The sequence below is a fragment of the Thamnophis elegans genome, chromosome 1 (genome assembly GCF_009769535.1).
Source record: "Thamnophis elegans isolate rThaEle1 chromosome 1, rThaEle1.pri, whole genome shotgun sequence".
Classification (NCBI taxonomy): domain Eukaryota; kingdom Metazoa; phylum Chordata; class Lepidosauria; order Squamata; family Colubridae; genus Thamnophis; species Thamnophis elegans.
Genome location: NC_045541.1, coordinates 34,456,871 through 34,475,503, shown reverse-complemented (window position 1 = coordinate 34,475,503; position 18,633 = coordinate 34,456,871). Strand labels below are relative to the sequence as shown.

General features: G+C 39.1%; 1 protein-coding gene across 1 annotated transcript in view; it reads left to right on the top strand.

Moving 5' to 3' along the window:
* GALNT5 (polypeptide N-acetylgalactosaminyltransferase 5) overlaps positions 1–12,305 on the top strand; it is a 39,334-nt gene extending 27,029 nt beyond the window's left edge. The window contains exons 8-10 of the mRNA XM_032210526.1: positions 1,164–1,244; positions 3,134–3,295; positions 11,310–12,305. Of these exons, the coding sequence (XP_032066417.1) occupies positions 1,164–1,244; positions 3,134–3,295; positions 11,310–11,450 (384 nt within the window). The 3' untranslated portion in view covers positions 11,451–12,305. The remainder of the gene's footprint in view (positions 1–1,163; positions 1,245–3,133; positions 3,296–11,309) is intronic.
* Positions 12,306–18,633: the final 6,328 nt, after the last annotated feature.

Below are 18,633 nucleotides of genomic sequence, written 5' to 3'. Positions count from 1 at the left end.
CTCGGAAGGATGGAAGGCTGAGTCAATCCTGAGCCTGGTGAGATTGGAACTGCCAGATTGCCAGCAGGCAGCAGAAGTAGCCTGCAGTACTGCATTGTAACTACTGCACCACTGCAGCTCTTTATGATTGACGTAAACAAATTGTGAGAAACAAATGGAATGATTGGGGAAATATTCAGCATTGAGCATAGAATAAGACAAGGATGTGAAACATTTCCATAGTTGTTTATTTGCGGTAAAAATGTAACAAGTGCTTATGTGTTGGCATTGTGGTTTTTTGGCTAAGGACATAAGTGTTTTGGGATGCTGATGGTGCCATGTTATTGGCTGGGAACACAATATTTGAGGTGAGATTGCAAGATGCAGTGTGGGACATGCAGGAGTTTGTAGAAAATTAACATATATAATTTAACATATCAAAGATAAACCTACCTTTGCCATGTTTGATAGGGAAAATGGAATGAACTATTACAGGTTGTAAATAAATGTTATAAAGAACTAGAGTAAATGAGTGAACAGCTCCAGAAAATGTTCACTAGAGACAGAAAAGTGGATGGAGAATTTTAAAATGAACTGATTGCTGATAGAGTGATCCCCTTTTACGATCGTCTAAAAAGCAAAGTCAATGGGGAAGCCACAGTATAGCTAATTTAACAGTTGCAATTATTCACTCAACAACTGTGGCAAGGTCATAAGATGGGGCAAAACTCACCTAACACTTGGCAACATAAATTTCGGGCTCAATTGTGGTCATAAGTCAAGGACCACTCTATCAACAATCAGTTCATTTTAAAATTCTCCATCCACTTTTCTATCTATAGTGAACATTTGCTGGAGCTGTTCACTCATTTCCTCTAGTTCTTTATAAAATTTATTTAAGATCCTTTCAGGTTTCTTTTCATTTCAGCCTTCTGGTAGTACTTTTTCTGTCCTGGGAGAATCAGGCATTCAAATACATTTTGCTGGTAATAAATTGGCGTACTCACTCAGTGCATAATATTTTTCTTCCACAAATAAAATACAATCAGATGCAGATTACAAATGCTAAATAGTGATTATAAAATGTAATTGCTTCAACATTTTCAGTCAATCATTGTCTTTTTTGGTATAATTTAAAGTTATTTTTTTTATGAATATGTCTTTCAATCATTTATTTGTTCTAGATTATTAATGTAGCATTGGATAAGTGCATCACTGTGAATCAGCATAATCTTACCTTTGAAACATGTGATATTAATAACAAGGTAAGACTGAAATTATTTATTTATTATGCTTAGAGGCTAAACCCTTTAAAACATCTTCAAAGTACTGCATATGGTTTGGTCCTATACTGTATATGCTATTAAGTTCTCTGCCCAGCTCTGATGCTTGTATTATTTTTAGTTTTAAAGCACCTTTAACCACCCTGCAGTCAAAAGGAATCTAGTTCTTTCTGGATAACCCAGTTGTCATCTTATCTAAGCAGACGGTATAGACTGCAGTGTTTCTCAACCTTGGCAACTTTAAGATGTGTGGGCTTCAATTCCCAGAATTCTTCAGCCAACATACATCTTAAAATTGCCAAGATTGAGAAACCTGGGTACAGGGTAAAGCAGATAGATAGAGTCCTGCAAGAACCATTACATAGGCAAAAGGGGCTGAAGCATTTTTTATGTGCAGAACAAGGTAACATTTAGAAGCTACTCAGACACTTCCCTAAATCACTGAGCTGTAAAGAATAGGAGGAGGAAGTACGTCCCAATTAGACTTGGAAGATTCTGTTATTGCCAGTCCCAATTATAATATTCTTAGCCTTCCTGTAGAGTTAATTTCCTGGTCAGATCTATCCAGTGGTGTTGACAGAAGGGGATTGCAATGTGACAGTGATTCATTTGGCTTTCATGCCCAAAATTGAATTACAGCCAGAATTCCTTCTTCAGGGAGGGGCTGAAGATCCTATATATCCTATAGGATTTTTTGATGGCCTCTGCTTGAACACTCTGGCACTTTCCCTACAAGAAGCAAAAAGGAAGCAACAGTCAAGGTTGATCAGAGAAAGCTGAACACAGGCTTGTGATCCCCCCTCCCCTCCTGAAGAAGTCTAAGGAGATTCACCTTGGAATAGGAGTAAGGTGAGATTAGATAAGAGCACCCTGATTCTGGTTGAGTAGCCTTGGATTCAGACGAAGCAGGATTGTGCCCTTTCTCAAGTTTGCTCATGCTTCTTAGCTTTCTGCATTCACCAAACAAAAGGAATACCCTATTAGTTCTGTCAGGGATATAGACATGAGGACCCACAAGGGGAAAAAATGGAAAAACATGGAGGGTGGTGGATATAGTTGCAATGTCATGGAGAAGAGGCTTAAGAAGTCTTTTTTTAATGTGTTTGCCCCAAGAATTTTTTTAAAATGGATTATGAATTGTTTTCTAACATTTTATTTTTAAGCGGAAGTAGTTAGAAATACATATCTATTTGTCCCAATGTAGGCAAACTTTTAATAAAATTAAAAGACCAGAAACGCTGAGTGCAATAGTATCTCTGATGCAGAAAATAACATGACCAGAACATTTTTCAAGTAACAATATGTGTATTTTGAATCTCATTGTTCCCCCTTCAAAATTTTCCCTCTGAAAGTTAATCTTTTTTATATCTGTTCTGAATATGCAACTTCCTTTGTTTTTGGTGAATTAACAGTCACTTATGTTTTCAATAACAACTTTATTAAAGGAAGGGACAAATGAAGCAGCTTGTTAAGTCCATTTATAATAAAAATTAACATGTTAAAGTGAATTAAAAAAATAAATGCACACTTAGTTTGAGTAACCTACGTTTTCAATTTAATGCACCAAACATAGTTTAATGCATTTTTAAAGTAACAAAAAGGTAAGTCTGTAGAAAGGGGGGAAGGGGACAATTAAAATGTCAGTCTGTCTTTTATTTATGGGTTACAAGTTTTGAAAATATATCTTATGTGTGCCTTTAGCATTGGTATAACTGAGAAAGGAAATTGTATTATTTATAGTGAACCTTTGGTCAGTACTTGAGTAACCCCTGGAAAGGGCGTCTTAGAGTGATCCAGGGCAGAGAATCAGCTCTGTAATTCAGAAAACCCTGATTGAATCTTTATCTTTGCCAATTCTTTTCTATGTGCAGAACCAAAAGTTCAACTACACTTGGCTGAGGCTAATCCAACATGAAGACTCCTGCCTGGCACTTATTGATGTTGAAGGGACCCTGGGTCTGCACCCTTGCGATAAAAGAAACAATAGCCAGAAATGGTTGCATAAATCACTGGTAGCTTTTCACCCAGAACTCGTAAGTGCAGCTGTTTAGCAAATAACAACCCATCTCACTGTGGCTAAAGTGGAACGGGTTCAAAACAAAGACAGCTTGCTACATCATTTCCCTTTGTATGCCGATGACAGACAGGCAGACATTTGTTATTCAAGTAAGGAAAAGACTTGTGCAAGGTTTAATCTTAGCTTCTTTTTTTTTTGTAGATAGAGAAGTAACACCGGTGAATATTTAATTTATCATCAGCTACCTCCAAGTGGTCCAGAGCAGTGCATATCATTCTCATTGCACTTAACTCTTCACAACATCCCTGATCTGAACATTGGACTGAAGAATGTCTCTGGAGATTCTCAGTCACGGGTATCCCAAAGGTGCTTTTTCAAAAGGCAACTGGACTTTCTGATGTCCAGTTGTGCTCTTGAAAAAGCACTTTTGGGATTAGACTGAAGATTGTGTTTGTTCAGGGTCACCCAGTAGGGATCTTAATTGCTTAGCCAGGATTTGCACATGGGTCACTTTATTGCTAGCTTCACACTTTTAACTCCAGTATTACAAGGATAAAGTCTGTCTGAAAGTCTTAAGGGCTACCAAACTTGTGCCAAATTTTGGAAGGAAAAAAAAAAACACTATCCAAAAAAAGGGGATGGTGGTGATGGAACTACACCTGACAGATATTTTAAGTTCTAAATTTTATTATCTGCCAGCCATGGAATTTCTCTCCAGGCTCCATTTTTAAGTGAAAAAGTGTAGCAGCCAAAATAAATTTGGAAACATTGCCTTTTGTTTAATGCTGTTCCATTGTATCATCTCCCATTTATAAGAACAGGGATACATTCCTTAGGACAGGGATGGCGAACCTTTTCGGCACTGAGTGCCGGAAAGGGAGCACGTGCATGCGGGCGAGGCATCAAGTGCCAAAAAGAGCGCATGCTCATATGGGCCACAAAAAGGAAGACGAGCTGCCCAGAGGGTAAGCGCGCACTGGAAAATGGACTTCTGGTTTCCCGTAAGCGCATGCGCATGCCGGCCAACCAGTCTTCCAGTTACTGCCATGCACTCGCATGCACCAATCAGCTGGCCAGCATGCATGCTTGCGCCAGAAAACAGAAGACCAACTCTTCCAGTTTCTGGCACTGCCGCATGCACAAGGGCCAGCTGATCGTAATGTGCGCATGCGCACCAGAAACTTAGAAGAGGAACAGGCAATGCCACATGTGCCAGGTGACATGGCTCCACGTGCCACTTTGGGCACACATGCCATAGGTTCGCCATCACGGCCTTAGGATAACCAAATTGGGAAACTGTCATTAAAAAACAAAATTGCTGAACAATTTACCCTCCACAAGTTAATAAACACTAAAAATCTAATAGGCAACCATCAGGTTTAGACACTTATCTAATGCAGATATAATTCATTGGTGGCTCACATTAAACACAGACAAGATGCACTCATGCATTTTGCAAAAAAAAAAAAAAAAACTTTCCCCAAAGGAAGGTCTTTTTCATGACTAACTGACTTTAGGGACAGCTTTCTTGTCAACAATATGGAAACAATTTGTCATTTCCTTCTTTTTTAATCCCAAACCTAGGTAGGGGTGTGTGTGGGTGATAACAAGCTCTACCTTTTTTTCCATATAAGTTACGAAGTTGTAGGCATGTACAAAAGGGATGCAGCTTGTGTTTTTGTGGAGCAATCACTGCTTTCATCATTCTGAATGATTCATCCCTTCTAATGAAAGCACTTGAACGGTGGGCACCTCTCCCAAGTTCCCTGTAATTTCGTCAGTAACCCTGCATGCAGGGGTGAAATTCAATTTTTTTTACTACCAGTTCTGTGGGCGTGGGTTGGTGGGCGTGGTAGGGGAAGGATACTGCAAAATCTCCATTCCCTCCCCACTCCAGGGGAAGGAGACTGCAAAATCCCCATTTCCTTCCCACTCCAGGGGAAGGAGACTGCAAAATCCCCATTCCCTCCTCACTCCAGGGGAAAGAGACTGCAAAATCCCCATTCCCTTCCCACTCCAGGGGAAGGAGACTGCAAAATCCCCATTCCCTCCTCACTCCAGGGGAAGGAGACTGCAAAATCCCCATTTCCTTCCCACTCCAAGGGAAGGAGACTGCAAAATCCCCATTCCCTCCCCACTCCCGGGGAAAGAGACTGCAAAATCCCCATTCCCTCCTCACTCCAGGGGAAGGAGACTACAAAATCCCCATTCCCTCCTCACTCCAGGGGAAAGAGACTGCAAAATCCCCATTCCCTCCTCACTCCAGGGGAAAGAGACTGCAAAATCTCCATTCCCTTCCCACTCCAGGGGAAGGAGACTGCAAAATCCCCATTCCCTCCTCACTCCAGGGGAAGGAGACTACAAAATCCCCATTCCCTCCTCACTCCAGGGGAAGGAGACTACAAAATCCCCATTCCCTCCTCACTCCAGGGGAAAGAGACTGCAAAATCCCCATTCCCTTCCCACTCCAGGGGAAGGAGACTGCAAAATCCCCATTCCCTCCCCACTCTGGGGCCAGGCAGAGATGGCATTTGCCAGTTCACTGAACTACTCAAAATTTCCGCTACCGGTTCTCTAGAACCTGCCAGAACCTGCTGAATTTCACCCCTACCTGCATGGATGTTTTTTTAACATCGGACAAATTTGGCTAGGATTTGCTGAACAATTTACCCTCCACAAGTTAATAAACACTAAAAATCTAATAGGCAACCATCAGGTTTAGACACTTATCTAATGCAGATATAATTCATTGGTGGCTCACATTAAACACAGACAAGATGCACTCATGCATTTTGCAAAAAAAAAAAAAAACTTTCCCCAAAGGAAGGTCTTTTTCATGACTAACTGACTTTAGGGACAGCTTTCTTGTCAACAATATGGAAACAATTTGTCATTTCCTTCTTTTTTAATCCCAAACCTAGGTAGGGGAGTGTGTGGGTGATAACAAGCTCTACCTTTTTTTTCCATATAAGTTACGAAGTTGTAGGCATGTACAAAAGGGATGCAGCTTGTGTTTTTGTGGAGCAATCACTGCTTTCATCATTCTGAATGATTCATCCCTTCTAATGAAAGCACTTGAACGGTGGGCACCTCTCCCAAGTTCCCTGTAATTTCGTCAGTAACCCTGCATGCAGGGGTGAAATTCAATTTTTTTTACTACCAGTTCTGTGGGCGTGGGTTGGTGGGCGTGGTAGGGGAAGGATACTGCAAAATCTCCATTCCCTCCCCACTCCAGGGGAAAGAGACTGCAAATTCCCCATTCCCTTCCCACTCCAGGGGCAGGAGACTGCAAAATCCCCATTCCCTCCTCACTCCAGGGGAAGGAGACTGCAAAATCCCCATTTCCTTCCCACTCCAGGGGAAGGAGACTGCAAAATCCCCATTCCCTCCTCACTCCAGGGGAAAGAGACTGCAAAATCCCCATTCCCTTCCCACTCCAGGGGAAGGAGACTGCAAAATCCCCATTCCCTCCTCACTCCAGGGGAAGGAGACTGCAAAATCCCCATTTCCTTCCCACTCCAAGGGAAGGAGACTGCAAAATCCCCATTCCCTCCCCACTCCCGGGGAAAGAGACTGCAAAATCCCCATTCCCTCCTCACTCCAGGGGAAGGAGACTGCAAAATCTCCATTCCCTCCTCATTCCAGGGGAAGGAGACTGCAAAATCCCCATTCCCTCCTCACTCCAGGGGAAGGAGACTACAAAATCCCCATTCCCTCCTCACTCCAGGGGAAGGAGACTGCAAAATCCCCATTCCCTCCCCACTCTGGGGCCAGCCAGAGATGGCATTTGCCAGTTCTCTGAACTACTCAAAATTTCCGCTACCGGTTCTCTAGAACCTGCCAGAACCTGCTGAATTTCACCCCTACCTGCATGGATGTTTTTTTAACATCGGACAAATTTGGCTAGGATTTGCTATACATTACTCTGTTACTTTAAACAAATGACACAAAAGTGTGGTGAAAAACAGTGAAGCAGGAAGAAGAAACCCCACTAAATAATGTCTATACATATCCAAAATATCAATGGATACATAGGGCGCCAAAAGAGCAGTCTTAATGTGAAACAATATTTGTTGTGTTGGATATGTTCCAGATTCAGTACTTGTAGTTTAAAAAAGAAAAATCTCATGCTGTAAGAAAATGCCTCTCGACAAGATGGAGTAACTCTCCCCATCATGATAAAACCACATTGGTTAGATGAAATGCAAAAATTGCTCCTTATATTATAGAGATAAATGTCAGTATGTTGAAGTAATGAGTTGAACAAGGAGAGCCAGGTGCTCCTTCCCCCACTTGATCATGGAAGACCAGGGCTCTCCAACCTTGGCGATTTTAAGCCTGGTGGACTTCAACTCCCAGAATTCTTCAGCCAGCTGGCTGGGTTAGACCAATCACATGTTGTCAGTCCATTCTACCTCAAAGGATTGGTGTTGTCGGAGAAAGATTAGGGAGAACCTCATATAATCTGCTTTTAGCTATTAATAGGAAAAGCAGAATATAAATGCAAATAAGGGGGGTGGAATATAAAACAACAGCCGTGAATAACTTACTTGTTCCAGTTGGAATATATGCATCTAATTTTGTATTAGACTGTGCTAGAAAGTCTTTTAAAGAGTCATTGATGTTATTGAAAAATAATCTCATTTGATTTTCTGTTGCTTTGATACAAACTTGTCAAAGCTATAGATTTAACCATTAAGATTTATTTACCTTAGATGACAGCATAAACTGCTGACTTCAGATCCAAAAATAGTTTTTACCAAGCTGTTCTGATCCGAAAAAAATATCATCTAATGAATGTATTTAGAAAAAAGAACAAATAAATTCTATTTTACCCTCCATAGCTATAGGACCTAGAAATTGATCTTAATGCTGAGAAAATGCCAAAGTAAATTAGAATGATTTTTCTGCATCTAAAATTGGAATGGGGATAGAATATGCCGGTAGAGTCTTTTGATTTTTGTGTGGAAGGTCAATTACAGCAATTAGAATATCTCATCAGTAATCATGTACCCAGTCTTGGTTATAGAGATGCCTTTCATTTATTCTTCCATCATATAGAAAGAAAAGGTATTGTCTTGAGCTAAAAGCTTCCTAACAACGTAAGAAAATTTTATATCCATTTAAGTCAGAGGTCTTCAAACGTGGCCACTTTAAGACTTGTGGACTGCAACGCCCAAGAATTCTCCAGCCAGCTTCTGGGAGTTGAAGTCCACAAGTCTTAAAGTGGCCACGTTTGGGGATCCCTGATTTAAGTTGCCTTTATATGGAAGATGGATACTTGGATGAGTATTTCTGTTAATTTATGTGTTTAGTAGCTAGCTAGACCTAAAAATTAATTAAACACAATTGGACACATATTATTTCACCCATTCAATATTGAATTAACATCAAACTGAAGCCTACACAAATTTTATCTGCTGTGGTAAAATATCACATTAGTTTTTATGGGAATTTTGGATGTTAAAGCAACAGAATGTAATGCTTATGGGACAAATGCAGCCTAAAGATATCTCTATCACAGGAAACCAAATTATGGATTTCTTTTATACAAAAGTAATACCTTGCTTCCCTGAAAATAAGACCTCCCTGGATAATAAGTCCAATTGGGCTTTTGGGCGCATGTGCTTAAATAAGCCCTCCCCTGAAAATAAGCCCTCCCCGAAAATACTGCAACACAGCAGCAGTCATGAGGTGACTACGTTCACTGCCTCCTGCACCTCAAAAATAATAAGACCTCCCCCAAAATAAGTCCAAGCACTTATTTAAGGGGTCAAAAGAAAATAAAACCCTGTCTTTATTTTCGGGGGGAACGGTAGCTGTTATTTACAAAGGGCCTTTTATGGCTGTTTCTCTTAAAAATAAAGAAAAATCAGCAGAGCAGCCTGTTCTTTGGGGGTAGTCATGACAAACTTTTTCTTCATATTTTTTCCTTTTATGGAAGGGCAAAGAGGAAGAATTTGTTTATCAAATGTGCCTGCTGCCCATTTTGCCAAAGATAAGTCAGTAGGCAGCTTCCAGATATTGAAAGATACCTATTTCCATCTTTCTGGATATAGTAGAGGGAGTCTTTGACTTAGAAACATAATTGAGGTGAACGTTTCCAGTTGTTGAATGAGTTGTGCCCCATTTTATGACTTTTTTGCCACAGTTATTACATGAATCTGGTTTCTTCCATTGACTTTGCTTGTCAGAAGCCGGATAGGAAGGTTACAAATGGTGTTCACATGACCCTGGGACACTGAAACTGTCATAAATACATGCCAGTTTGCTCAGCATCTGAATTTTGATCATGTGAACGCTACAATGATCATGAGTGTGAAAACAAGTTATAAGCCAATGCCGTTGTAACTTCACACGGTCACTAAACAAATGGTTGTAAGTCAAGAACAACCTCTACCATGTTTCCCCGAAAATAAGACGGGGTCTTATTTTCTTTTAACCCCTGAAATATGCACTTGGCCTTATTTTTGGGGTGGTCTTATTATTTTTGAGGTGTAGGAAGCAGCGAGCGTGGTCATCTCTTGGTGGCTGCTGTGTTGCAATATTTTTGGGGAGGGATTATTTTCGGGGGAGGGGTTATTTTAACACATGCGCTCAAAAGCCCAATTGGACTTATTATCTGGGGAGGTCTTATTTTCAGGGAAACAGGGTAGTATCAATATTGTGCCTACATCTATGTACACACATGCAACTTGACACAGATAGGAACACTTTGCCAGACATCAAATCCAAGATACGAATCTGATTGCAGAGACACTGAAGTGGAATGCTAAAAAGATATTTTTAAATTTATTTGTAAAATGTATTGGCCACCTATCTTACCTTGGGTTAACTCTGGGTGGTTTATTTCAATGCCTTCACAGATTTAGTGTGCAGGTAGTCCTCGACTTACAACAATTTACATAGTGACCATTCAAAGTTACAACATCACTGAAAAAAGTGACTTATGACCATTTTCATACTTACGACCATCACAGCATCTCCAGACTCACATGATCAAAATTCAGACCCTTGGCAACTGATTCATATGTATGAGAGTTGCAGTGTCCTAGGGTGATGTGTTCCACTTTTGCGACCTTCTGACAAGCAAAGTCAATGGGAAAGCTGGTTTCACTTAACAACAATGTTACTAATTTACCAACTGCAGTGATTTGCTGAATAACTCTGGCAAGAAAAATTGTAAAATGGGGCAAAATTCACTTAGCAAATGTTTCACCTAGCAACAGAAATTCTGGGCTCAATTTTGGTCATAAGTTGAGGACTACCTACAAATAGTAAGAAATGAGTGAAATGCTAATGATCTTTGTTTTTATTGCCAGTGCTGTACCTTAAATGCTGAAAATCCCTTCATTATGATGATCGGTATTTACTTGCATTGTGAATCTCTAGATTTTGAATATTTGTGGCAATGCAGTTTTTTCATTTCCTTACCTTTTACAGCTTTTAAATATCTATTTCTATCAAAGATTCTTCAAACTCATTTCTTAAATAAGCTCTTTGAGAATAGTTACGTTACTTATTAGGAAACCTACCTAGAGTTAGTTGCACCTGCGAATATGATTCTTACTCATTCAAAACTTTTCAGGAATTTATAATTTGATTTGGACAATTAACCAATTATCCAACCCTCTTTTTGTTGTGATATGTCCCCTATTTCATCAGCTGAGTAATATTGCAATCTGAAGGGCAGAATCACCTGCCATTAAATTACCCATTATTGCAAAGGCATGGTATAACTTCCTTTGCATAACAATTACTATTTAGATGGGAGGAATTGTCTTTGAACTTTCATAGAATTAGCAAGCTGTTCCACATCGAGACTCTAGTCTAGTCCAGTCCAAGAACAGATAGACCTGTTGTTCTTGTCCAAAAGACATGTGGTATATTTCCTGTTCTGCTTCTAAATGAAATATGTTGGGAAACGGCAAGAGTTACTTTGCCAAGATTTTTTCTAGTACAAAAGCATTGGCTTACTTTTCAGCTTTGTGCCTATAACCCATTGTCACCATCTTCTCTCTTCTCTGTAGATGGATCACATTGTTTTAGAACATCTTTCAAGGGCCACGTGTTTGGAAATAGACCAGTCGCAGAAAATCCTGAGGGCTAATATTTGTTTTTCAAGCAATAATCATCAGAAGTGGCAATTTGGAAATTATTATGCCGAGTGAAACAGAAGCCAAGCAAGCTACATGTAGGAGCTGCTTAGTATGCTGATAAGTTCAAGAATGACAGCTCTAGAAATGGGAAGTAAAAAATCAGCACGGTTTCTCAAAACCACAATTTAAAAGCAGTGTATAGGGAAATCAACAGATGGAGAAAGAGCACAGCTGGTTTAACTGGTGTCATTCCAACCAGGCCTGTTACCTCAAAGGAGACTGGGCAGAAATCTGGCCGGGTGGGAAAAAAAAGTTCAACAAAAAGGAAATATTTTGAGTATCTTTTTCCATGACAAAAAGTAAACAACACAATATTATGCTATGTTATAATGGGACCCGTTATGAATATTTCATTTCATTAGTGTTCTCTCCTCCCCTCCTCTCTCAATCAGAAAACTATTTGGCAAATCTTATAGTCTTAAATATCTAAAACCTTCATTTCAAAAGCATGTACAAAAGGTGGAGAATATCTTCCAATTCTAGCAGAAAAAGTCTTCTTTCTGACATCTCCAAGAAAATGTGGTAGAATCTCAGGCTGAAATCACTTGGCTGTAGAGATCAGAAGTAACTTTTTTGATGACTCTTTCTCTTAGAATTACAGCCACTTCAACACCTGTCAGATCATCCAAGATGGGAAGGAAAAAGAAGAGACTCTCTAATAGATATATTGAAAACAGGATCGCAAGCCTTAAAAATTTTGATTTTGCTTTGAAGTTTCTTTTTAGATAACTTACAACTTTGGCTGGATATTCTGTGTCTGTTCCCCTCTTTTGACAAGAATTCACATTTCTTGTTTTAGAAACTCGACATAAAGATGTGATCCCTTCAGAAGGATGACAAGCATGTATTCGGCAGGAGGAGAGGGCAAATGATAGAACTGATGAAGTAGAACTTACATAGTATTCATTGAAACAGCATTTCTTCAGAATGTAAAGCAGCAGCATCATATATGTCATTGATGTGATTCATCATCTCACTAGGCAAGAGAAATTAAAAGAACCATGTAAACTCACATTGGGTAGTTCATCCAGCAGTTCGTACTGCTATCATAAGGCACTCCAGGATAGAGGCATTTACCTCTTGCTTGCCAATTTGGAACTTACATGTAATGATTCTGACAGCATGAAGAGCCCGGTGCGTGTAGTCTCCAAACATAGATTTCAAGCATTGCCACATGCATGCAAGTTTTTGGGTCACAGAAACAGTTTCAGAAGATTGGTTTGTACTTTGGAACTGGCCACCTCATTAGTTAATATTCTATTAGATTTTAGTGTATTTTTACAATCTACAAGAACATAGGGGTGGGATGTTCCTGATGTAACATTCAGAATGAGCATCTCTAAAAAAATAAGATACTACTTAAGAATGGACCTCACCATTTTCAGCTCAGTTTCCCCTAAAACAGATTAGCACTTAAGAAAAAAATAATCTTGAATGTTTCCAAAAGCAAAGTCAAATTTCCCACATACCCACACTATCTTGAAATAGTTTGTCATCTTCTAAAATAACAAATACTTGTGTTTTTCATACTTTGCTAATATGTGAACTTATATTTTTTTGATGTTGGGAGAAACACTATTGAGTTATCCACCCATTATCTGAAGTCACATTGCCCGGAGTGTAATGAAATTATTTGTACACTATGCAATTGTACACTATAAACATATATTTCCAGGTATTTAGCACACCTATGCATAGCACAAGGGGACTATGCCATGACTTGCAACCACCCTATCTCTAGATAGTTGTATGTGAAAAGAAACTCCTAATGAAGGACCTAGAGCTAGTTTGGTTTAGCGGTTAAGGTACGAAGTTAGAAAGCAGGAGAACGTGAGTTCAAGTCCCACCTTAGCTATGAAAGCCAGCTGGGCAATTTGGGCCAGTCACTCACTCTCAGCCCAACTCACCTCACAATGTTGTTGTAGGGGAAATAGGAAGAAGATGATGTATTGGATGTGCTCACCACCTTAAGTTGTTTGTAAAAATAATAAAAGGTGGGATACAAATAAATAAAATATGGGCTTTCCCAAGAGATGGATGCCTGACTTTACAGCACATTATTATCGAGAATGTGTGTTTCTCAGGGATTGGGGGATCCTGGGGAATTCTGGTCCTGCTTCCCTACATTCTCTTGCAGGGAAATGTTGAGGTGGCACGGAGGTTAGTGTGCAGTACTGCAGGCTACTTCAGCTGACTGCTGGCTGCAATTTAGCAGTTCAGATGTCACGGGCTCAAGGTTTCCATCCTTCTGAGGTGGGTAAAATGAGGAGCCAGATTGTTGGGGGCAATAGGCTGACTCTGTAAACCACTTAGAAAGAGCTGTAAAAGCACTATGAAGCAGTATAGAAGTCTAAGTGCTGTTGCTAGTGCTATTGTTCTTGGTTGTGGCTTGAGAGTGGTGCCCATTGTTAAATAAAGCTGTTTGACAGGACCAAAATATTTAACAATAATCTTCAAGGTATTTATTGAAGAGCAACGAACACTGGTAATTCTGGAATTAATTTGCTGAAACAGCTCATCAGCATAAGAATTCTTATGATTGTGAATTACTCTGGAGCAAAAGACTTGAAATTCACATCTTGCGTCTCAGAACATCATGCTGACATTATTGTATCTTAGAAGGCAGCCAGGCTTTCATCAGCCAACATATTTACAGCCAGTTATGAGATTCTTTGGTGTCTAAGAGGGTCTTTGTATATAATATCACATAATGCTGACAACGCTTGGCAAAGCGAAGTTGCCAAAATATTGATTTGCCTAAGAGACATCACAGTTTCATTCCCAACTGTCTTTCTGATTTCCTTTGCATATCATTTAGTATTGCTACCCTGCGGGCGCTATCAAAAAAATTACACAGATGTTGTCTGTGATCTCATGATTTATCAAAAACATTAATTTCATTACATTTTGTGTGCTGATATGCTATCATTCTTCATTTAGGCCAACATAGAGAGGCCATATGTAACAGTCACATTGTATTTCACATCAGTCCCAATGCATTTTGACTCTTCATTTTCCAAAATGTCTGTTTCATTAATGGTTCTGTTTAGGCTTTAAAAATCATTGGGTATTCTCTTTGTAGTGTGGGGAACATAGCAGCAATAAAAAGTGCAATGCTATATCCATTTTTTCTTGCAAGAAACAGATATCTTGGGCTCAATATCCGAATAAAAATTTGAAGCCCAGGATTTAAACATGAGCACCTGTGACATTTCCTTCACTCCGAAGCAGAATATCTAATAAAATTAATATTCACAAGTTTTTAAAATATGGCACAAATATCCCTTTGCAATCAATCACGATTTCTTATTTTCGTTCTTTAACAAGCAGTCGTGTTAACATATTTCCCTACATTTTGCAAACATATGTTGTCTTTTTTTGGTGAAGATTTACCAAAATGCATTCCAAAAACGAATCGGGCTTAGAAATTTGATGCCATGCTTTTGGAAAGGATGCCAAATCCAGCAGGTGTCCCTGCCAACCAGTGTAGAAGAAGGCAGAAAGAATCTTCCTCATTCTCCAACACTGATTCCTGAATTCTTAATAAAAGACAAATAAGCCCCTCATCCTTACTTGAGCATTTACTTTGCCTCTTTGGATTCTGTGTTCTGCAGCACTTTGTGTAATTGTTTTCAGAATCAAGCCAAGATATAGATGTTCTTTAGGATTTGGCTCAGCCCACGCTTCTAAGTGAATCTACCTGCTTTGTGCAAAAAGATTTGAATACTGCTCTGATGATACTTGTGTCAATGAAATTGAATATATTCTTGAATTTATCCAATCCATTTCTTGGCTCTTTAAAAAAATGCATATGATGCAATTTTGATGTTTCTTATTTTTTTTCTCCCTTGCACAAAATAATTCAATGAACAAATATCCGACTCTGGGATCCAGCCATCCATATAGCATGGCAAATTGCCTCGTGTACACTGTAATGTAAAATCCTGGCACCGAACATCTAAAAATATCTATAGATGCCATGTTAATTATGTTAATTTGTTTAATAATGTTAATACACTGTGAATGCAGCCTGCCATCCCTTTTCCCTTTCTTTCAAAGCCCAATGAAACTGAACTGTGTGCTTGTGGTGATTTTTGCATTTATGAATGAAATGCCCAATAAGGACAGAAAACTGACAGCAGAAAAAGACTTAGGTGCCCATCCAGTCTGCATGGATAACCCCTGCATATGGCCCAGCATTGATAGAACATAACAGCAGCAAGCCCAGGTGAAAAACTGATTTTTCCATATTGATCTGTACAACACGTGACAAACATGGACATGTTTAAGAGCCGAGGTGGCTCAGTGGTTAAAGTGAGGTACTGCAGGCTACTTTAGCTGATTGCTAGCTGCAGTTTGGCAATTCAAATCACACCATGCCAGGAATGAAATCCTCTTACCTTTGCTACTGGTTCAGCATCCGTGATGACGTCTGGGCAGGTGGGCGGAGCCTGTCGCCGCCGCCACTACCGGTTCGCCTGAACTATGGCAAACCAGCAGAATAGAACCTCTGCAACAGGCTCAAGGTTGACTCAGCCTTCCATCCAAGGTGGATAAAATGAGGACCCAGATTGTTGGGCCAGTAGGCTGACTCTTTTAACTGCTTAGAGGGGGCTGTAAAGCACTGTGAAGCGGTATATAAGTCTAGTGCTATTGCTATTAACTCTCCAAGGTGGGTGTCAACTCTGAAATAGGAATAATCTCAAATTGCACCTATAAACCAAAACTTAAATTGAGCTTCACTGAAATGATTGCAAATTCTCTGCAGTTCATTTCCCTTGCTATCTACAAGTAGTAGATAGAGGCAGATATCTCTCTCTCTGGCACAATGATTATTTACATAATCAGCTGCGAATTCTGCATTGGGAAAGGAAAAGCATCCAGCCAGTAAACACTTAGCTCCATTCAGTTGCCCTGACTCCGCCCTGTAAGGGATTACAGGTTCATTAAAAGATTTTTTTTAATCTACAGGTAGTGCTCGATTTACAACAGTTCATTTAGTGACTGTTCAAAGTTACGACAGCACTGAGAAAAGTGACTTATGACCATTGTTATGATTGTGGCAGCATCCCCATGGTCATGTGATTTACATTTGGACGCCTAATAAGTGACTCACCTTTATGACGGTTGCAGTGTCCAAGAGTCTTATGATCCCCTTTTGCAACCTACTAACAAGCAAAATCAATGGGGAAACCAGATTCACTTAACAACCGTGTTACTAATTTAAGAATGCAGTGATTCACTTAATAAATGTGGTGAGAAAATTCGTAAAACGAGACAAAACCCATTTAACAAATTTCTCACTGAGCAATAAAAAAATTGGCTCAGTTATGGTCTACATTGAAGACTATCTGTGTACTTAAAAGCACAATCTTGGTTTTAGCAATAGCAATAGCTATTTGCTAATCTTGGTTTTACTTAAGAACACCAAAAAAATTCCTTGTGGTACATGGAAAATTAGTTTTCTGTTATCGATACACGAACAGTATCTATGTAATAAGAAAGCATGTTGCATTACTGCATTTTAATGTATTACTCAGATCAAAAGATCATTTAATGAAAATATGGACCATTCTGTTAAAGTTTATTACTCATGATAATGAAGGTGCTGATACTGATGCAACTGTTCTCTTTTTCTGATCTGAGGAACTCAAAATGAATCCTAATAACTATTTCAGGGAGCCTTAAATGTTAATATGTTGGCTTCATGCCTCACACTAATCTGAATAATATATTGTTTGTTTCATCTTCATATGTATGTCTGTATGAACCTAGCAATTGTGACTTCTTCATGTTTTTAGCAGACTTCTGTGCTTTGTTTAACAGATCTGTGTCTGAAAAGCAAAAAGCTATAGGGATCAATGTATGGGATCAATGTATGGGATCAATGTATGAACTCTTGTCATTATTTTTGTATGAAATATAATTTGTTCTGGTTGTATATTATGCTCCTAGTGTTAAAATTGTTTCAGTTAATAACTGTTCCTGGTTTTGTTCTGTTTTGTTTTGCTTTAGCTGAATTAGCATCCAGAGAAGAGCTTTTCTTTTCTTTGGTGAATTTAAGTATATATTATTGGAATGATTTGGATACAAATTTGTATACATAACTATGGCTGGTGCAATGGGACTTTTCATCACTGGGTGTGCCTTAAATTCCATTCAAGACATCCTCTGCAGTAGTTTTGAATGGTGTGTTGATGGATACAGCTATTCTGCTAGGCTCCTCCCATCATAGCTTCATTGCTGGATTTGATTCTTATTCATGCTTAGGTAGATTTATTCAAATCTACAAATAGGATTTGTAAATCCTTGTAAATCAATCAGTGATTTATATATATGAACTAACAAGATGTGCCTTAATCTGCAGTCCCTTATGACTTACATTGGAATAAATTTCATTAACCCCCCACCACTAGAAATAGGTGCGGAATATATAACTATAAAAGATTACATTTTCAAATTTGAGCACATATAATTTATATAAGACGTTCCTTCCTTGATGGTGTTTGTTGATAATGTTTGACATGAAGTTTTAATTTTGAAATCTTGTATTAAATACCAAAATTGTTGCTATATAAAAATGGTTTTTGTGTTTTAATAAGTTCTTACTGTGTCCCCATCTGTTAATTTTGCAGCACCATGGATATTTAGTTGTTTTTCAGTTGTAACTCAGCATCTGAACTGTAGTATTTTTCTCATCAGTGATTGCATGACAGAGAGTTTGAAACTGCTGGGTCAAAGAGGTTTTCTTGAATACTATACATCAGAGGTGGATTGCTGCCAATTTGGCCTGGACATGTGCAGAAGCATCGCGTGAATGCACAAGGGAGCACTCTTGAACCGGTAGTAAAAGAATTAGCAACCCACCTCTGCTATACACCTTTGCAATGTTTGGTTCCCTAAAAGTTTTGGGCAAAAGAGGAATTAAAATAGTTTGCATGTTATTTGAAGCAACACTGCTGGCTCATACTTAAGTGGGGGTCCAGTAAGACTCCTATATCCCTCAAACAGTTACTGCTGTTGAGCCAGGTGTTTACCTGTTCAGTACCAGTGCACTTGGTTCCTTGTCTCTTTTCTGCTTTCTTCTTTAGTGAAATACAAAACCCATATTAAAATAATGACCAATAATTGTATATAAAGCAAATGACCCTTCTTTTGGATCTGGTTCTGTAACACTACCAACCTTGTGTGTGGA